Source organism: Coregonus lavaretus, assembly GCF_964263955.1.
Source record: "Coregonus lavaretus genome assembly, chromosome: 16".
NCBI lineage: Eukaryota > Metazoa > Chordata > Actinopteri > Salmoniformes > Salmonidae > Coregonus > Coregonus lavaretus.
In genome coordinates, this window is record NC_140003.1 from 15,148,505 (window position 1) to 15,171,225 (window position 22,721).

The window sequence follows — 22,721 nt, forward strand, 5'->3', positions numbered from 1 at the left end:
GCAATGACACAGGTCAAACGTTTTCTGTAAGTCTTCACAAGGTTTTCACACACTGTTGCTGGTATTTTAGCCCATTCCTCCATGCAGATCTCCTCTAGAGCAGTGATGTTTTGGGGCTGTCGCTGGGCAACACGGACTTTCAACTCCCTCCAAAGATTTTCTATGGGGTTGAGATCTGGAGACTGGCTAGGCCACTCCAGGACCTTGAAATGCTTCTTACGAAGCCACTCCTTCGTTGCCCGGGCGGTGTGTTTGGGATCATTGTCATGCTGAAAGACCCATCCACGTTTCATCTTCAATGCCCTTGCTGATGGAAGGAGGTTTTCACTCAAAATCTCACGATACATGGCCCCATTCATTCTTTCCTTTACACGGATCAGTCGTCCTGGTCCCTTTGCAGAAAACAGCCCCAAATTCACTCAAAATCTCACGATACATGGCCCCATTCATTCTTTCCTTTACACGGCTCAGTCGTCCTGGTCCCTTTGCAGAAAACAGCCCCAAAGCATGATGTTTCCACCCCCATGCTTCACAGTAGGTATGGTGTTCTTTGGATGCAACTCAGCATTCTTTGTCCTCCAAACACAACGAGTTGAGTTTTTACCAAAAAGTTCTATTTTGGTTTCATCTGACCATATGACATTCTCCCAATCCTCTTCTGGATCATCCAAATGCACTCTAGCAAACTTCAGACGGGCCTGGACATGTACTGGCTTAAGCAGGGGGACACGTCTGTCAATGCAGGATTTGAGTCCCTGGTGGCGTAGTGTGTTACTGATGGTAGGCTTTGTTACTTTGGTCCCAGCTCTCTGCAGGTCATTCACTAGGTCCCCCCGTGTGGTTCTGGGATTTTTGCTCACCGTTCTTGTGATCATTTTGACCCCACGGGGTGAGATCTTGCGTGGAGCCCCAGATCGAGGGAGATTATCAGTGGTCTTGTATGTCTTCCATTTCCTAATAATTGCTCCCACAGTTGATTTCTTCAAACCAAGCTGCTTACCTATTGCAGATTCAGTCTTCCCAGCCTGGTGCAGGTCTACAATTTTGTTTCTGGTGTCCTTTGACAGCTCTTTGGTCTTGGCCATAGTGGAGTTTGGAGTGTGACTGTTTGAGGTTGTGGACAGGTGTCTTTTATACTGATAACAAGTTCAAACAGGTGCCATTAATACATTAATAAACAGGTGACCAAATACTTATTTTCCACCATCATTTGCAAATAAATTCATAAAAAATCCTACAATGTGATTTTCTGGATTTTTTTCTCTCAATTTGTCTGTCATAGTTGACGTGTACCTATGATGAAACTTACAGGCCTCTCTCATCTTTTTAAGTGGGAGAATTTGCACAATTGGTCGCTGACTAAATACTTTTTTTCCCCACTGTACTAGATTAAACTCATGGCCAAACATGAATGGACCTCATCACCCAACACCAAGCCACTTGCATTCACACAGGCCTCCTGTATAGACTCTGCTACTGCCTTTTACAAACTCATGTTGCATATAAACCTAAATGATCAAATACAGCACACATGGCATCCATGTACAGTATTGACGATAGGGTGTGTTGTTTTTACTCAATGCTCAGGAGACATGGAAACACTGACGAAAATCACCTCAAGGCAAAAGAGTTTTTCCACCTACACGGCAGGATATGGTGAGAGACCAGATCAGATACTCAGTTCTTCACACGTTGGCTTTCGCCACTACATATCATACAGTTAGCCTTAGCCTCCTACTGTACAACCATCCTGAAGTCTCGCAAGTTTACATTCTGTTTCGCTACACGAAACGAGAGTGCAGCGGTCAGGATAGTCATGGACCAGGCTATCATACAGTATCCTGTAGTATGATATTAGTGTTACATCAGTACGTAGTGTGCCTATGCCAGAAGTAGCCTTACCTGTATACAATGAGGTTTGAATAAAGGGATGCAACACATTTCATCTCCACCACTGTAATCTCTCCATGACTGTGGTCACTCGTCAGACAGGGTTATTGCAAGGACATGACGATTCAAGTTTGACACATTGATGGAGGTTTACAGTACTGTAAAGCCCCTTCATATCCCCTTAACAGGGATTAAAGTTGGGAAGAACTGAGTATTTTTGCTACAGACCAAAATTACCAGTCAGGTTGGGAGAGAGAGTGTGAGGGTGGGATAGGGAGTGTGAGGGTGGGTTAGGGAGAGAGAGTGTGAGGGTGGGATAGGGAGAGAGAGTGTGAGGGTGGGATAGGGAGAGAGAGTGTGAGGGTGGGATAGGGAGAGAGAGTGTGTGAGTTAGATTATCCTCTTACACTGCGCTCTGGTTGCAGTCCAGAGTGGAAGGTCATCTGTATTACAGTAACTGGTCACATGACCTGTAACTGCCACCATGTCCACACACACATACACACCACCTGTTTGGTTGTGCCTATGAAGAATCATAGCGATTTGGTGAACCATGCAAAATATACCTATACCGTATCAGTAGCTGGGGAAATACATTGAATGTTGTATTGTCACATCTACTGGCTCCAATATTGAGTGCATTGTTGTAAACTCCTGGCAAATGCTTTTGGCTTTATCCTTCAATGATGCTGAGTGCACATAACAATGTAATACATTTATAATACATGTTTTATAAACATGATTATGTTGGCTGGGGTATCCAACTGCATTGTTTGCATGTATTAAGAGCATTGCATTCTTTACGACATCTCTTTTTTCCCCACATGTTGTTGACACAGTGTCGTAGACAATGAGTAACCAGAGCCTTGCCATCAGGCAGCTCTGGTGTCCTGTTCTGCAAGAGCGCTCTTTCATTGTCTCCCAGACATTGGTTTATCTCGCATCCATTTGGGAGAATGGTTGTAGGAATGGTTTCTCTCTCATTGCTGTGGTGATAAGATACACAGTATTTTGCTGTTAATACACAATAGTCTCAGGTGTAGGGAATATGTCAATCTCTCGAATTTGGGCTTATATGAAAACAGGTTACATTTTGTGTTGATGTATGAATTGTTTGCATGGGGTAGATTCAACAACGTCAGTTCAATTTAAAATCTGATCTATTCATGATATACTGACAGTTATCTGTATGAAATGGAAGCTGTTGTGGAAGCGAGGCAGCGGTTATCTTTAGTGTTCAGTCTGTGTGATCGTCTTTTATCTCTGTGTTCCCCATGGGCTTTGTACTCATAGCAACATGACTGCTGGTGTTCGTTGCTCATGTGAAATAAGTATTGTGTTTGCTGCTAACCATTCAGCAAATGAGTACATTGCATTGCAACACACTGCAATGTAGCTTGTGCAATTTAAGTACCACCAAGACATTACACAATTGCACATTAAATATAGGAACAAACTGCAAAAATTTCTGAAGCTGGAGACACTTATCTCCCTCACTAACTTTAAGCATCAGTTGTCAGAGCAGCTTACTGATCACTGCACCTGTACACAGCCCATCTGTAATTAGCCCACCCAACTACCTCATCCCCATATTGTTATTTACATTGTTATTTATTTTGCTCATTTGCACCCCAGTATCTCTATTTGCACATCATCTTCTGCACATCTATCACTCCAGTGTTAATACTAAATTGTAATTATTTTGCACTATGGCTTATTTATTGCCTTACCTCCATAACTTACTACATTTGCACACACTGTATATAGATTTTCTATTGTGTTATTGACTGTACGTTTTGTTTTTGTTTATTCCATATGTAACTCTATGTTGTTGTTGTTTTTATCGCACTGCTTTGCTTTATCTTGGCCAGGTCGCAGTTGTAAATGAGAACTTGTTCTCAACTGGCTTACCTGGTTAAATAAAGGTTAAATAGAAAAATAAAATAGTATTTTAGACATTTAGAATTTCAATGAAGATCAAGAGTTGTCTGAATCCAAAGTCAAGTATTTTATCAAGAGTGTCAGTGAGGTAGGGTTTATTTACTGATTGGAGACGTGTGGGTCACGTGACCTTGTAACTATCCAGAACTTCCTGGTTACCTGTGTGCAACCTGAGAGGCTTCATATCTACCTCATTTATGACTGGATACATCTGGCACCTGAATATTTAAAACTAGATCACATTGCTGATTACTACTGGATGAATTATTGATCATGGCTGATTAGCATGATTTGGTCAGGGACATGTTGCTAGGGTAGACACAGAGACACACTTTTAGCAGAACGTGATAGGGAATCAACTGTCACAAACAAGGTATGCATGAATTTTTATTTTAGGATAGGCTATTTAGGCTTTTTTTTCAGATATTTGATAATATTTTGGAGAGTTCAGTTTGAGATTCAGAGTGTTATACCATACTGTATGTTATGTAATGTTTGAGGATAAAGGAGATATGGGATTTCTGATTAATGATGGATGATGTTATATTGACATGTTCTCTTTAGTGTTTGTCTTAGCATTGTTGTTATGTTACCAGTGCTTATTGCCAGTGTGATGATTGAAATTCAAAAGGAGACATTAGAGAGGTGTAAATGATGTGTAACATTGAATTTCATTTCATTGATATGTGTGTCTTTAGTGATCTGAAGTTATATCTAAAGACTGATCTAACTTCATACTGTTTTCCTTTTAACAACTTATTTTCAAAAATATATATTTTAGCCACCAATGTAGTATTTTCATGAGAACAACACCAGCTGGACTGGCAATATGTTACTAATGCAGATCGGAGGCTTGAGCTTAGTTTTGAAGTACCAGGAGAAAGTTGATATACTAGAGTGGGTGTCTGATGCTGCCAGCCACTTAGGCCACACAGCTGCTCTCTAGCAATATGAGCCTACTGTTGTTACAAAGCCTGGCATAGATGCCTGGGCAACAAGGGAACAACAATGTATTCAATGCACTGAGACTCAAAGATGCTTAGAAACAAAAATGTTTCCATTCGTTGAGAGTAATCAATGGCTCAAAAATAGCTTTTTGACCTTGTTGATGCAAAAGACATGTGTGATTTACTGTATTTTAATGGGACTGAGCAGGCAGATTGATTTCCGGGTGAACAATGATGATAACGTTGGTTTTTACAGAAGTCGGACAGGGAGGAAAATGATTGGGCGGTTTGCCTAATGTTACAAATGCAGACTTTCAAAGAAGGCTATTCTCTCCCGCTTGTCCACGCTATGTTTGGTTTCTTTGAGGAAGGACACATTGAAGGACTTCAGTCAGCACTTTGCTCTGTGTGTTTATAAATCTCCTCAAATTACTGTTATATCCATCTAGTGTCAAGCCATCACTCACCCTGCTCCTACGCCAATTCATAAATCTATCCACGCTGGTGCAGTGACAGAGAGCCCTGGTGGTCCAAATATCGTTTATGTTTTTCACGTCAACCGGTACTCAAAATAAATGCTCCCCCATCTCCCTCAGGGTCAGTCAACCTCTGTGATACATTGCACTTATGTGACAAACTGAAGCGATGGGAGAATTGAACCCCTCTCACTGAGAATATCAATCATTCAGGGAATATGGAATACATACATATGTTAATATGTTTTCCTGATCCATCACATCGTACTACTACTCACTCAGGTGTATGTTTTGGCACCTCATGCTTTGCACCATTGACCCATCATACCTGTCATGTTGGTTATGTCCTCACTGTATACACCTCAGAATGATGTATTACAGGCCTAACCTCTCGGCTTTGAAAATAGTGACTTACAGTGCATTCGGAAAGTATTCAGACCTCTTCACTTTTTCCTTATTTTGTTACGTTACAGCCTTATTCTTAAATTGATTAAATTGTTTTTTCCCTCATCAATCTACACACAATACCCCATAATGACAAAGCAAAAACAGGTTTGTATACATTTTTGCAAAAGAAACAGCAACTGAAATATCACAATTACATAAGTATCTGCAGATCCTCTCAAGCTTTATCAGGTTAGATGGGGAGCGTCGCCGCACAGCTATGTTCAGGTCTCTCCAGAGATGTTCGATCGGGTTCAAGTCCGGGCTCTGGCTGGGCCACTCAAGGACATTCAGAGACCTGTCCCGAAGCCACTCCTGCGTTGTCTTGGCTGTGTGCTTAGGGTCTTTGTCCTGTTGGAAGGGAACCCAGTCTGAGGTCCTGAGCTCTCTGGAGCAGGTTCTCTTCATCAAGGATCTCTCTGTACTTTTCTCCGTTAATCTTTCCTTCGATCCTGACTCGTCTCCCAGTCCCTGCCGCTGAAGAACATCCCCACAGCATGATGCTGCCACCACCATGCTTCATCGTAGGGATGGTTTTGGCCAGGTGATGAGCGGTGCCTGGTTTCCTCCAGACGTGACTTTTGGCATTCAGGCCAAAGAGTTCAATCTTGGTTTCATCAGACCAGAGAATCTTGTTTCTCATGGTCTGAGAGTCCTTTAGGTGCCTTTTGGCAAACTCCAAGCGGGCTGTCATGTGCCTTTTACTGAAGAGTGGCTTCCGTCTGGCCACTCTACCATAAAGGCCTGATTGGTGGAGTGCTGTAGAGATGATTGTCCTTCTGGAAGGTTCGCCCATCTCCACAGAGGAACTCTGTCAGAGTGACCATCAGGTTCTTGGTCACCTCCCTGACCAAGGCCCTTCTCCCCCAATTGCTCAGTTTGGCCGGGCAGCCAGCTCTAGGAAGTGTCTGGTGGTTCCAAACTTATTCAATTTAAGAATGATGGCCACTGTGTTCTTGGGGACCTTCAATGCTGCAGAAATTTTTTGGTACCCTTCCCCAGATCTGTGCCTCGACACAATCCTGTCTCGGAGCTCTACGGACAATTATTTCGACCTCTTGGCTTGGTTTTTGCTCTGACATGCACTGTCAACTGTGAGACCTTATATAGACAGAAGTGTGCCTTCCAAATCATGTCCAATCAATAAAATGTACCACAGGCGGACTCCAATCAAGTTGTAGAAACATCTCAAGGATGATCAATGGAAACAGGATGCACCTGAGCTCAATTTCGAGTCTCATAGCAAAGGGTCCAAATATTTATGTAAATAAGGTATTTCTGTTATTCATTTGTAATACATTTGAAAAAATGTCTTAAAACCTGTTTTCGCTTTGTCATTATGGGGTATTGTGAAGGGGTCTGAATACTTTCCGAATGCACTCTATCCTTAATTTATGACACTATGGGGCGGTTTCCCGGACACAGTTAAGGATTAGGCTTAATCTGTGTCCAGGAAACCGCCCCTCATTATGCAGTTACTTAGTATGACTGAAACTTGACCTTTCAGGGATAAAGACACCAAAGTCAGATTGAAAATTATATTTAATTGTTTTAGAAACCTCTTTCAGTTTGATATGTGTGGAGCCTGGGGGCGGGGTTGGTTCTGTGGTAGACAAATACACCAGTCAAGTTAATCTCAGGCCAATCCAATTGATTCTGAAGAGATTTAAGTGTTCTTAGTGGAGTGTTCCTGGACATAGACAGGGTCCCTGTGGTGCGCACTAATTCAGTGTCCCAGTGCAATGCTACTTGTTACATGTCCTCTCGGGGATAAGCAAGCTTCATCTGTGTAGGTCTTGTTTTACTATGAAACACCTTAGTCGGTTGTGTGCACTGCCCAAGGCTTAATGAGTCAGCAGAAAATAACAGTCCCGATGTAAGTACCGTCGTATGGTTTGAATTTTGCTTTCTCTTCGACAGTTTTAAATCTGTTAAGTGCCTCCCATGGCCAAATAGATGTGTCATTGAGCTCAATCAGTGGTGAAGTAATTTACTGTATAACATAGCAAGCTGTTAGGATCTTTACTGTTGATATATTGCTAGTGAGAAAGTGTGTTTTGGTGGAGCATGACATGCAGATCAGTGTGGTTAAAGCCATATGCGTGATGTTTTGAAGCTAAACTTAAAGCTATGGTGACACGTTGCCTGCCATCTTTCCTTGATTAGCAAAGCTTCCCCTAGAGAGGAGAAAGTGTTGGCAGGGATATATATTTAGTTCCAATGTGTTTACATGAATGAAGCATTTCTCTTGGATCTCTATTATTCAATGTAGGAGATCGCTGTATGGACTATACCCTTACAAGGCCAGTATGATTGGTCTGGAGAGCCTGGCGGATCCATCGAGTGACTGGGATATTGCAGAGACCATTGGTAAAGGAACCTATGGAAAAGTCTACAGAGTGAACAACAGGAAGGATGGGAGTCAAGCAGCAGTCAAAGTCCTGGACCCAATCAATGTAAGTAATTGCAAAAGAGCAACAATCAATTCATATGCCATCTTGTGCATGGAGCATAATTGCTATGGATCTAGCAAGTTTAGGTGCTCTCCCTCCTAGAAATGTCAACCCTGACCTGTGACAACGCTAAACCAAACAAATTAATAAAGGAAATCATCTCTGTTTTTCTTTACTATTGTTTGGCTTGTCTCAGTTTACTAGGCATACAAACAGAGCAAGTTTATTTGCTTATTTCCCTGTACCTGCCTACTCCTCCTCCTGTACCTATCCCTGTGTTTACTGTTCTCTAGTAGATTCCCCACCTACAGTGGCGTGTCCATGGGGTGGCCCAGGTTGGCCACACCAGTGGCCCCCTCAGAAATTCTGAGCTCTGATAGGTCGTCTGTGAATATATTGACCGACAGCAAGACTCCTCAATCGAGCGAAACAGCGCCCCTGTCTTAGTATGTGTAGCCCATGTATCAGACAGAATGAGATACACGGTCTACAGATACTAAGACAGAGGGGTGATGTTTGCTTCACTCCAATGCTTTCTCTGGTGAAATAGATTCAGCCTCTTGCGAATTATGCCACTTGCGAATGAGCCTCTTGTGAAAATTATGAAACATGGATAGACACGAATGAGAAACAGTTTTCTACGTTTGTTTCTCTTTTTATTGTAAAACATTTTGGGGAAGCCTGGCACCCATGAATACGCGCCACTTTGTCATTACACTTATGGTGTTTGTAATAGATGTCCCTTTCCATTCAAATGGCGGGTGCACAGTGCACTGTTCAGATGCTGGCCTTATTTTGGAGTAGACAAAAGTGCGCAAGTAACCTACTTAACTACTTTTTGAAGTGATTTGTTTGACAATCAGATAAAAACATAATGTCTGATTGTGTTCATGACAAATTAAAAAGTAATACATTTTTACAGTTAAATTAAATGTCTTTACTAAAAAGGCCATAAAACATTTTCATAGGAGGTCCCTTAAAAAGAATGGAGACCCCCCCGAATATCACGGTATAATTCTCTCTCTGGATGGCTCTTTCAAGTGAATTTACTGCTGTATGCTAATACCCTTATATAAAATCCTGACCTTCCATGCAAACACTGTAACAATACTTTTGGAATTGATTTATATAAGGGCTGAAGCATTTCATGCGTTGAACCATTATAATTATATTGAAAAATCCACCTTGCGATTGATTAAGGTTCAAAATGTTATGCCCCCCCTAAACTGGGTCTGTGGCCTACCTTGGCCAACCCATTCAACATTTTCTGGACATGCCACTGCCCACCTGTTTCCATTTTCATCTATTTTCACTCCATTTCTACACCCACTTTCCACAGTCATCCTAACCAGTCACTGTATCTCCCTTCCCAATTATGCATGTGTCATTACCTTAGTGATGTGCAGCAAGCTGCTAGACCTGTCTGTGGTGCTGATGCCTGGGACCATGGGCCCTGCAGTGGCGCCATGTTGTGTGTTTGTGAGATTCAGAGCTGAGTGCTTGCTTATGATTGTGTCAGTGCTCCAATCCCTCTTATGGCTCTCTTGCTAGCCCCCTGCTGCAGCTCCCTGCCTGCCCGGGTATGAAGATGTAGCTGCTTCCCTGCTCATCCCTCTCCTTGATTAGACCACTGACAGTATATTTCACACAGCCAGGAAGAGGAGTACTGCCTCTGTGATGCTTTTTCTTCACTTCCACTGAGATTTAAACTGATGTAGAAGACACTCCATTGGTACATCTGACCAGTAACTAGTTTCCCCAGTGTTTAATGGTTCCGGGCTGTGATTGAAGGTGTTTTAGTTTCCTTATAATCTAATTTCAACATCCTTTTTTTTTATGTCAGAAGTTTCAGGACAGTTTGTTGTGTGTCTTCTTATGAATGATGTGTTGTTCCACAGTCAAAATGGGGTGTGACTGATGTTAATGTGTTCTCCTTGTCAAAGGATGTTGATGAGGAGATTGAGGCTGAGTACAACATCCTGAGGACCTTGTCCAACCACCCCAACGTGGTCAAGTTCTACGGCATGTTCTACAAGTCAGACGACCTCTCAGGCGGACAGCTATGGTTGGTTCTAGAGGTGAGATCCCCTGGGTTATTCTGTCTTGCTTATAAAGTAAGACTTTGCCCAGCTTTACAGTCCAGTCATATACTGTATATCTATAACATCTGTACATCTTCAGCACTGCATATATGTAGTTAATCATTAAAGTGCACATACTGTATGACTTTGTCACGGGAGGCAATATAGCCCAGTGGTGTTTGCTATTCAAACATTACAGTCTGGTTGTGCTCAATATAAGTAGCTGCACTTTATCTCCTGTGTTACATCTCCTCCACTATGATCACCATAGTCTTACAATATCTGCAGCCCATCTTTGTTGTTGACTGTTTGAGAAGTAGAAGGATCACAAACAGTAGATTTACTTTAAATCATGGGAGGGAAATCCATGGCAGAGCTGAGAGGAGGTCACCCTCCTACACTGGGGAAAATCGCATGTTTAAAAGCTCTGGAAGAAGGATTCGTGACGCCAGTCTAGTTGTATGTGTGGGAGGGATGGCTCTTGTGTGATGAATCATAATCTAGAGTGGTGAGTGATGGAGGAGCCGCTGTTCTCTCTCTCACTCTGTCTCTCTCTCTCTCTCTCTCTCTCTCTCTCTCTCTCTCTGTCTCTCTCGCTCTCTCTCTCTCTCTCTCTCTCTATCTCTCTCTCTCTCTCTCTCTCTCTCTCTCTTTCTCTCTCTCTCACACACACACACACAGCTGTGCAACGGGGGCTCAGTCACCGATCTCATCAAAGGCCTGCTCATGCGGGGCCAGCGACTGCTGGAACCCGTTATCGCATACATCTTATGCGGCGCCCTCTTGGTAAGATGGCCAACTGCAAAACACCTAATGACAGAAGGGGCTGGCATCCACACACAGTGGGCAGGGGATTGACTCAGGTGGTGGCGGGGTGTGGGAGTAAAAGATGTCCATCCCTTTAAACAGCAGGGAGAGCTCTTTGATATGCATGGCAGTAGACAGCTTTATTTGAAATTGTACTAATCACAAACCGTTAATAATGGGGTTACTGACACTTATTAAGCCCCCCTTTGTTTCCCTCCTCCCGCCTGCCAGGGTCTCCAGCATTTACACAACAACCGGATTATCCATCGTGACGTCAAAGGAAACAACATCCTTTTGACCACCGAGGGAGGGGTCAAACTCGTTGACTTTGGTAATGGCTTGTGTTATCCTGTTGTGGGGGCACTTTGGCCAATTGATGGCTTGTAGAAAGAGATACATGCATATTACAGGGAGACTCTGGGAAGTTGTTTGTGGGCTCTGTTTCTTCTGTCTCGGTCTTCATTTAACAGATGATTTATCATAGTTGAAAGTTAATCTATGTATTTTTGTCCACAAAAATTGATAAAGGGTATATGATGAATACAAGCATATGGGCATCAATGCTTCGATGCAGTCCACATATTTCTTCCCCCCTACCCTATGTAACATCTTTGTATTTCATGGACCATAGCTTAACCTAAGGCTATTATTGCTAATTTAAATTGCATTATTTTATCCTTTGCATATGAAAAGAAAACTGCTCTGGCAAATGACTCTGAGTTGCCCCGGGCATGTTTATGTCCTTGTGTGTTTGGAATGAAGTGGACTCCTGCTGATAAAAATCTGTCCCACTTAATTTGAAATTATTATTGCCAATTTATGTTGGTATGGCAGGTTGCCACACCAAATGATATGCCATATTGCTATTGATTGATTCACACACACTTTCCCTCTGTAATTCACATTCATGTAATATGCACACAGATGCACGACAGCATATTAAACAACTGTGAATATGTAATTATAACAGGCTATAATGTGGTATAAAACAAACAATCTTATTTTGGACCAAAGACTGATGCACTGAGAATGAGGTGATTTATTAATTAGCCTAAATTCTATCCAGGTGTCTCTGCTCAGCTGACGAGTGCACGTTTGAGAAGAAACACATCCGTTGGCACTCCCTTTTGGATGGCACCTGAGGTTAGCCTTTTTTTTTACATGCCCCACTAAACCCCTTTGCTTGCAATTGCATGAGAACCCTAAGCGCCAAAATATCCTACATGATGACACCATTGAGTTGCATTAGATGTGCTATGTGGACTGTAGAGAGAGATAGACGAGTGAGTATGTACTCTGCTGAGGCTGTTCAAAATGTAAAACCCCCTTGTCATTGTGCATTCCCCTCCACGCTCCCTGCTCTTGAGGTTGCCCCAAGGTTAATAGCTGGGAGTCTGCTGCCCCAGCTTACTGTTTGGCAGAAATGAGGCATGATGATTGGGCTGGTAGGAGGGGTCCTCAGGGGCAATTAGAATAAAGGAGGCTGTTCATTTTGGTCTCAGTAATGATTTTTGATGGTGAGAGAAGGGAGCTCCAATACCAGTTGCAACTTCCCTTATCTGATGAATGAATTTAACTGCTGGAATCAGATAAGGTTTGGACAACAATGGAGAAGACGATCAAATCATTTTATAATTGCCTGTGTTTAAAATACACATTGTAATGTTGATTTGAAAAGGTCCACAAAAACAGTCAGTACCTCACTGTTGCGAAGGCATTATCATCATATCATCCTGGACAGTAAGAAACATGGCAGCAACTTGCATGAGAAGTGTCTACCTGCTTGTGTCATGCTTATCCTGCCTGTGTCGTCCCAGGTCATCGCCTGTGAGCAGCAGTATGACTCCACGTATGACGCCCGCTGTGACGTGTGGTCACTGGGCATCACAGCCATAGAGCTGGCTGATGGAGACCCCCCGTTGTCTGAGATGCACCCCGTCAAAGCCCTTTTCAAGATCCCACGGTAAGGCACTAGAGGGCTCCCTCAGCACACAGCAGGCTGGGGCAGACCAGACACACAGCAGCAGCTGCACTTTCATAAAAAGCTTTTGATTTTGGCTGGAGGACAATGGTAAACTGAATTTAGGAGTGAATCATCACAGGGCCCTTTCTCTGAAAAATTATGAAATGCCAAATATGGCAAGAAATTGTAAAGATTCTTAATGTCATTTTGTGTGGTCATGAAATGCAGTATAGACCTGGTATAAATGCATTAAATCAGGAAAATAATTAGCGTGCTACAATGCGTGTTTCCAAGCTACAAGGCTAAATGAATAGAAAATTGCAAAATGATAAACGGATCAGAACTGATCAAGAGTTAATGGAACGATATTTGGCCTTACCCTTAAATCTGTTATTTAATCTAAAAACTCTCCTCTGATGTAGACACAATTTCTGATTCATGATTATTTGAAAGGTTTGATGGTACAAGTGGCTGACCTTTTACTGTTGGCACAATCGCACAATTATCTCTCAGTTTGGTGAGGATGTGCCCTTCTGATTGCAATTTGCATTGGTGATTAGCTCCATTCACATTGAGATGAGGCTGTCACCAGCCACCCATCACAGTGTTATCTCCACCCCACCAAACCTGATGAGAAACAAGCATGCATCGTGTCGCAGTACTAGTTATGGGAGCTACAGCAGAGGTTTATCACACCAAACTCAAGTGAACGTAAAACAGGTCACAGCAATTACAGGCTCAGAGGAAGCTGTCCTGGTCAAACAAACGCTCCCAAATCACAAGCCTGGAATAACACTCTGCTGGGTCTGGAAGGAGGCATGCATTCAGTCATCTGATTTGATAGGATGGAACCTTTTCAGTGGGATGTACACATGGTCAGCTCCTAAATTCTGTATAGTGCTGAATTGGTGATTGGCCTGTTTTGGTGGAAGGATGAAAACAACAGACAACACCTAAAATAGATGCAGCTATTGATACAGTACCAGAGCAGGTTTTGCTTTCTGTGTCAAGGATTTTAATTGCCCTTAGATAACATTTACTAGAGGTCATGATAAACAATGGAAGGGCATGTGCATTTCTCTTCTTTTATCATTCATCCATTTTTCTTAATCACCTTTTAATGAAATAATTTGACTTCATGAGAGATTTGGAATATGAATAGAGTTAGACACGTGCAGCAATCTACCATTGTTAAAACTGGGGTTTCGTTTAAAAATCAAAATAGATATTTCGCCTTGGTCCATAAATCATGGAATTGGGACCTTTGGCTGGGCGGCTCCAGGATAAATCACAGTACGGGCACACTGAACCGTGAAATGATTCTGTTAACATGTCATCTGTCTCCAATATATTTTCCCATCAATACAACAAGGCAGTCAAACGTATAAGAGGAGGTTGCCTGACAGTGTCTGTCTGTTGTATGTGCATTCTATTTGAAACAGAGGACATGTGTTACAAAATTGTGTATCTGTGTGTTGATGCACTTTTATTCTGCAATTTGAGCACAGAAATGATAGTGATACAAGATGTATTTCTTTAATGATTGTAATGAGGTAGATGTAATGATTGTAATGAGTGTATTTAATGATTGTAGTGAGATAGATGTAATGATTGTAATGAGGTAGATTTAATAATTGTAATGAGTGTATTTAATGATTGTAGTGAGATAGATGTAATGATTGTAATGAGGTAGATTTAATGATTGTAATGAGTGTATTTAATGATTGTAGTGAGATAGATGTAATGATTGTAATGAGGTAGATTTAATGATTGTAAAGAGGTAGATTTAATGATTGTAATTAGGTAGATTTAATGATTGTAATGAGGTAGATGTAATTATTGTTTCCTGCGAGTGTTCCACACATGCTTTAGTAGCTCTTTAAATTGCCATAATCAGTGGCTTCTCCTGATAAAGTATTGTCCTTGGGAATAATAGGTTTTATAAAAAATGTCACAGACACTAAAACATGCTATATTTCTTTATGACATAAGATTGTATGTCTTTGCACACATTCCTGTATTTCCATCTCACAGTTCACTCAATGGCACAGTATATTTATTAATCTGTTGTGTAAATCCCAAGATTATTCCTATGAGTTTTTTTTTATTTTTATTTCACCTTTATTTAACCAGGTAAGCCAGTTGAGAACAAGTTCTCATTTACAACTGCGACCTGGCCAAGATAAAGCAAAGTAGTGCAATAAAAACAACAGAGTTACATATGGGGTAAAAAAAACATAAAGTCAGAAAATACAACAGAAAATATATATACAGTGTGTGCAAATGTAGCAAGTTATGGAGGTAAGGCAATAAATAGGCTATAGTGCAGAATAATTACAATAGTATTAACACTGGAATGCTAGATGTGCAAGAGATTATGTGCAAATAGAGATACTGGGGTGCAAAAGAGCAAAATAAATAATATAGGGATGAGGTAGTTGGGTGGGCTAATTTCGGATGGGCTGTGTACAGGTGCAGTGATCGGTAAGGTGCTCTGACAACTGATGCTTAAAGTTATTAAGGGAGATAAGAGTCTCCAGCTTCAGAGATTTTTGCAATTCGTTCCAGTCATTGGCAGCAGAGAACTGGAAGGAATGGCGGCCAAAGGAGGTGTTGGCTTTGGGAATGACCAGTGAGATATACCTGCTGGAGCGTAGACTACGGGTGGGTGCTGCTATGGTGACCAATGAGCTAAGATAAGGCGGGGATTTGCCTAGCAGTGATTTATAGATGGCCTGGAGCCAGTGGGTTTGACGACGAACATGTAGTGAGGACCAGCCAACAAGAGCGTACAGGTCACAGTGGTGGGTAGTGTATGGGGCTTTGGAGACAAAACGGATGGCACTGTGATAGACTACATCCAATTTGCTGAGTAGAGTGTTGGAGGCTATTTTGTAAATTACATCGCCGAAGTCAAGGATCGGTAGGATAGTCAGTTTTACGAGGGGATGTTTGGCAGCATGAGTGAAGGAGGCTTTATTGCGAAATAGGAAGCCGATTCTAGATTTAACTTTGGATTGGAGATTCTTTATGTGAGTCTGGAAGTTGAGTTTACAGTCTAACCAGACACCTAGGTATTTGTAGTTGTCCACATACTCTAGGTCAGACCCGTCGAGAGTGGTGATTCTAGTCGGGTGGGCGGGTGCCAGCAGCGTTCGATTGAAAAGCATGCATTTAGTTTTACTAGTGTTTAAGAGCAGTTGGAGGCTACTGAAGGATTGTTGTATGGCATTGAAGCTCGTTTGGAGGTTTGTTAACACAGTGTCCAATGAAGGGCCAGATGTATACAAAATGGTGTCGTCTGCGTAGAGGTGGATCAGAGAGTCACCAGCAGCAAGAGCGACATCATTGATATACACGGAGAAAAGTGTCGGCCCAAGAATTGAACCCTGTGGCACCCCCATAGAGACTGCCATAGGTCCAGACAACAGGCCCTCCGATTTGACACACTGAACTCTATCTGAGAAGTAGTTGGTGAACCAGGCGAGGCAGTCATTTGAGTAAGACATTACCATTCCAAACATGGTCTATATTGGGTATAAACACAATGGATGTGTTTATGAAATATGGCAATAACTGCATATTCAGTGTCACCATCTAAATCTAGTTGATGCATCTCTCTGGCTTCACCTATATCCTTCTGTGATGAAGATAGCAGTATGTGAACCCTGGGTTGAGATCTGAGAGGGTTCTGGTTGTTTTGGCTGGCTCAGGACTATGCCCCTCGCTGTACTGCAGTATCTCCTCCATGTCATACAACAGATGGAGTGGCCTTAGGGTGTGGACTCACTGTGTAGATAAAACAACAGCACCATTAACGTAGCCAGGCCTCTGGGGCCATTGACACTGGGGCTGAACACAGGCAGGACTACTGCAGGCCATGTGATAGAGCTTTAGATTTGCGATGGGAACTTGCACAGAAGGTATCCCTTTCACAGCTACCAGTTTGAAGTGGTGAGAGGAGTTCAGATCGCTGTCAGGGAAGCTGCTCTGCTCCTCCACTCCATTCATACCTGCTGCTTGCTCTTTTCCACAGATAGCATCAGATACAAAGAATTGTATTGATTCCAACACCATTGTAAATCACTTTTAACAGTAAACTAATGCCGGCCCGGGAGCTAATCAGTTGCAGATAGACCTCCAAGAGCCAATCACAGATTCTGCACTACGGGAAACAGATTATATGCCCTACATCATATCATGATGAGAAGATTGGATGTGATTTTGCCTGCTTTATAGGATGTCATATATGTGGGGCCCATGGTTATCATGAATGTGGGTAATGGAGCATGTAAAAGGGTGAAGCTGTAAAACGGTTAACTGCAGAATTAATTACGGAAACTTGAGACGATGCTCTCAGATATTCAATATGTGGAAAGGTTAATTGCTTGAGCCAATATTCTCCATGCTGTATTTGCCAAACCCTGAGTAAAGTCCTGTGTAAAGTCATAGGGAGATGTGTGGTGTAAAAAGCCTGTGAAGGTTAAAGGTAAATTATGTGTTTATTCGCACAGATCCCAGTGGATATTAGCAATATACAGTGAGCTCCAAAAGTATTGGGACAGTGACAAATGTTTTGTTGTTTTGGCTCTGTACTCCAGCACTTTGGATTTGAAATGATTCAATGACTGTGAGGTTAAAGTGCAGACTGTCAGCTTTAATTTGAAGGTATTTCCATCCATATCACATTAACCGTTTAGAGATTACAGCACTTACAGCACACAACAAAAAATGTGTCACTGTCCCAATACTTTTGGAGCTCACTGTATATAACTGGGCTTGTACCTGTCTGGAAAGAGATGTGAAGTGAGGGAGATAATGGGAGTAGATGATGGGTTGTCAGAGCCAACAAAGGCTAATGAAATCATAGGGCAAGTGAGCGGAATCCCAACCAGTGTTCAGGCGAGAAGCAATACACCAGCCAAAAGCCACAGGTAATGTAAAGGCTGCAGAGCAGAACAGTCAAGAATGAAAGACAAGAATGTTTTCTTTTAACAATACTGTTCATCCATTTTGGAACGTATTTGATAAGGGTCCGATTTTGAAATTGACACCTGACCATCAGCAGCACAGTATGCAAGCCTTGGTTCAATGTTAAATGTAAACATAAGTCTTAGCAGAATGTAAACTGTGATTCTTGTATTGTGAACTTGACATTCAGCCCTGGTGATTTTTATGCACATGAAAGGTTGGAGTTGGGGTTAAGATTTATGCTTACTCTTCTATAAACTGTGAGACTTTTAGATTGAGATACGTTCATTTCAAAGTTAACTCACACAGCTTTTGGCACATACTTTTCACAACAATTGTTCGGCATTTTGTATGTGGAAGATTACTATTGACTACATGTCAACTGGTCAATCCATCATAGTCTGTAAAGCCTTGTTCACATTGGCAGTTTGAAGTGACTTAAATCCTATTTTTTTGCATATCCGATTAGAATCTGTTCATTTTCCTGCAGTCTGACTGCTGTGGCTAGCCAAAATAGACCTGTTTTGAAAGTTGGAACATCTTATCCTTTGAGACTTTAAAAGTGTTCTTACACTATGACTTTAGAATAATGCTGGATCTTGTACTGTACACGACCCATGTTTGTATCTCTCTGTGGGACTTTTTACCACAAACGATCAGTGGTCGTTTTTCAAATGGCTTGTAATGATTTAGAGTCACGCTATGGCTTATAAACGAATGTAGTTACTTCGCCACAATAATTTTTCAACATTGTGTGGACATTTGTTTTGAAAACTCATCACTGGTTGTTCGGAGAAATGTAGTAGTAATAGAACACAGGCTGGAAAGGTTTCTGATCTAATTATGCTATTTTTTTTCAAATCGTATTTGATTGTTTGTGACTATCCAACAGATATCTTAGAGAAAATGTATTGTACTGATCACGCTACTTCCCTCGTTCAATATCCTATAGCTTTTAACATAATCTAATACACATCTGCCGTTTCGACCTCTGAGGTGATAGGATATTGGTTGTGTTTAGAATGGCTCTGTCTATCTGTTATGCAGTTATTCCATGGAGGCACACTCTGATGCACCCTTACTGTCCCTGCTACAGTATCATGTGTTGGTGGCGAGCCTGAAGAAGACAGTAGAGAATAATGTGCAGCACTTTTCCGTGTTCATTCATGTGTGCTCAACAGAACTGCTGGTGCTCTCTGATGATAGATGAGCTGGAGTTTGAGCGGTTGGCCCACAGAAGAAGTCTTTCCTGTGTTTCCCGTAGTGCTGCTATTTAGGCCATCAGGATCACTTTGTTTTCATGCTGTTGCCCCCTCAAAGTTCAAAGACTAGCAGATAGTGTCTTTATATATGATACCCTGTGCATTCCCAGGGTTCCCTAACTCGTGGCCCGCAGGTGGTTTTATTTGGCCCACAATTTATTATTATTATTATTTATTTTTGGGGGGGCATTTTCATTGTTGGACATAAAAAACTGTAAAAACACCAGGAAATCAGCTCCAAGTTATTTACATTTTGGAAATCTGTTCCCAATTATTCCCACGCATAATAGAGAGACGTGATTGTATACAAATATAAGCAAGGTTTGAAATGATTATGTTTTAGTCAAATATTATATCTGTTTGGGCTTCTTGCGATACATTTGTAGTCTACAAATTATTTGTTATTATGTTCCGGCCCACTGACCATCTGCTCAAGAAAAAATCAGCCTGTGGCTGAATCTAGTTGATTATCCCTGCTATGCTCTAGAACTATATCTACTGTATGACATTGGCTGTCAGGATTCATGTAAATTATCTGACAGTTTTTTTATGTCTATTAGGAAAATGGTAAGAATTATGAGCTCTGCATACAAAGTATCATATTCATGTAGGACACAAGCATGCTTTTTTGTCTTTCTCCTGAGCTTAGTAGCAGACTTAGGGCTTCAAAAGTAGAGCTGAGAACCACTGATTCTGCCTCAATCCACTTTGACACACGTTTGACAGCACAAGTAGTGCCTGGACCTAGATTTAAATAAGCCAATTGTGTTTACAATATGAGTTAGTGCTCCCACATATACTGGAAGGAAAAATGCCTGATTTTGTAAGCACAATGAGGGTACTTGACAGTGTTATCACCAATGTGCTGGTGTATTGACTTTGTAATATATAAGCAGTGCAGTGGTACAACATCAAGGCAAGAGCATTGCTGCGGGCTCATATTATATTTTGCATTGAAGCAGTCCATTACAAGGCTTTGATCTGCACTTCAGAAAGGACTGTCTGTCTGACTCTGAGTCTCTATCAAAGACGTGTGTGACTTAGTGCGCAAAATAATGACACATTCCCTCAGAAAAATAAAGACGTTTAAAAGGCTCTCATATATGTGTATTTTTGACATTTTTAGTCATTTAGCAGACGCTCTTATCCAGAGCGACTTACAGTTAGTGAGTGCATACATATATTTTGTTTTTAAAAAATCATACTGGCCCCCCGTGGGAAATGAACCCACAACCCTGGCGTTGCAAACGCCATGCTCTACCAACTGAGCTACGCGGGACTATCACAAAGCTTTGTTATTGATAATGTTTTCTTATCAAAGAAATTAGAACCATTTGTTCTTGGTTGTTTTTTCATGCCTCAGATGTACAAAGCTGTCTCCATTTTAGAAATTAGTTGATGAAAGTTGAAAATTATGTTTGAAAGCTTAAGTGTATATAAGCACCCTATCCAAAATTACAGTATGAGCAAAATCATAACTTTAATCACTATCTTCCCCATTACATTACATTATTTCTTTATTTTCTTTGATTAGCATGTTTTGAACTAGTGGAATGGTAACGCCCTGTTGTTGAGCCTTGGTTGTCACGAATTCAGCCGAGGCTGCCGCTCCTCCTTGCTCAAGCAGGTTTCACCGTTCGTCGTCACCGGCTTACTAGCCACTACCGCTCCATTTATCATCACTCCATTTGTCTTGTCTTGTCAATCACACACACCTGGTACTCATTCCCTTATTAGTCTGTGTATAAGTGTTCCCTCTGCCCCCTTGTCCTTTGTGAGTGATTGTTCGTTGTGAGAGTGAGTAGCTCGGTTGAGCTACTCTTTACTTGTATGCAGCCAAGGTTGATTTTCCCTTGTGCTAGTTTCGTTCTGTCGCTATATGCGCTGCATTATTGTACACTGAATAAACTCTTGATTTCGGTGTTTTACCTCCTGCGCCTGACTCCGTCATTCACACCTCATCACATTGGTACTGCCCTGGCTCCATCCCGATATTATCAACTGAACTAGTCTTGAGGTGCTTGCCTCATTATAGATGGTCTCTTTAAATGCTGCTGACAGAGGTATTACTGGCTCCCGTAACTTTGGCTCCCGCTGGCAGATGCTTCCTGTCAGACAGTTGAGGAGCTGTTTTCATTTGTCATTGACTATTCTCAGCACTCAGATTATACCCAACCATTCTGACGCTCCAGTCTCATGAGAACTATCGTGTTTAGGCCAACAACAACACCATCAATAACTTAAACGTTTCAGTTCAATATACATTTTTCAATGATGATTTTTGTGTTGTGTGTTTCGTTTCAGAAACCCTTCCCCTACATTACGCAATCCAGAGGAGTGGTGCAGAAGCTTCAGTCACTTCATTGCCCAGTGAGTATCCTGCTCTTTCTATGACAATGAAGTTGCTTCCTGCTGAAATGAATGTGTTTCTCTACACTTACTTACACAGTAATGAGGATGTTGGGTCTATTCCATTGGGAGAATTTAGCTATACATGTTTATTTGTGTTTATTTAGTCTTTGAAGTAATTGCAACCAACTGGCGCCAATGCAGTTGGTTAATGGTGATGACAACAAAATATATTAATTCTTACTTTTTAAACAACACAAGCCTTTTACAATATTTGAATGGGTTTCAATGGTGAGACCTCAATGTTTTCCCATTTGGCCAAAGGGGCAGAATGCACTGGTTACGCATTTGGTTCTGGGCATCCTTTGATCACTGGAAATGGAAAGGACTAGAAATGGATCTTTTTTAAGCTAGATTGTCTCAACCCTTTTTTTCTTCCTCGCATTTCCTCGATTTTAATTTGCGTAAATCTGTCACAGAGGAAAAAACTCATTCTGCTGAATTATCAGTTATATCTTTAGGACGAGATAAATAATCAGTCCCTCCAGTGTGGAAAACAAATAATGTCAACATTGGCCAATAATAGTCTCGCTGAATATACAACCTTAATATCTTGCATGCAGTGCAAGTTGGGGCAGAGAGCGAGGCAATCTATTTCTTCAGGTGTTATTTGTGGGAGGTGATTGTCTTCCCTCTGTGTTGATATTATTAGTGGTGGAATAGATTGAAAGGCAGTGGTTATTAATTCATTATTAATAATGAAAACATCAAACAGTACAGCTGTGAATCCATTAGGGGTAGTAGACTCATCAGTCAGAGATGGATTAGAAGCTGTAGCTGAGTCCAATCTATAGTTGTATTACCTGTGCACTACTGCCTTATTATATTGTTAAAGCTTTGCTTGGAATGAAGCCCCTGTCATAAGGCCTATCATACAGGCCTTTTTGTTTCATAATGCACGTAGGAAAACCCTGCTTTAATGATGTTATACCTTAGTGTGCCTTGTTATTTAATAATTTGATGAAGCTGGAGAGCTGAGATGGTTCAAGGCCCACATGCACAGTAACAAATAGTTGGTGATGTTGTGTTATAGGTACCCTAAAGAAGCTGATTTTGATGGCATTTACAGTGCCTTCA

At 41.5% G+C, this 22,721-nt stretch overlaps 1 protein-coding gene across 1 annotated transcript in view; it reads left to right on the top strand.

Annotated features, from left to right (window-relative positions):
* Nucleotides 1-22,721, top strand: part of myo3b (myosin IIIB) — a 113,458-nt gene that overhangs the window by 4,966 nt on the left and 85,771 nt on the right. The window contains exons 3-10 of the mRNA XM_084180130.1: nt 1,588-1,656; nt 7,971-8,154; nt 10,095-10,229; nt 10,914-11,018; nt 11,271-11,370; nt 12,106-12,182; nt 12,857-13,002; nt 21,540-21,605. Coding sequence (XP_084036256.1) covers nt 1,588-1,656; nt 7,971-8,154; nt 10,095-10,229; nt 10,914-11,018; nt 11,271-11,370; nt 12,106-12,182; nt 12,857-13,002; nt 21,540-21,605 — 882 coding nt within the window. The remainder of the gene's footprint in view (nt 1-1,587; nt 1,657-7,970; nt 8,155-10,094; nt 10,230-10,913; nt 11,019-11,270; nt 11,371-12,105; nt 12,183-12,856; nt 13,003-21,539; nt 21,606-22,721) is intronic.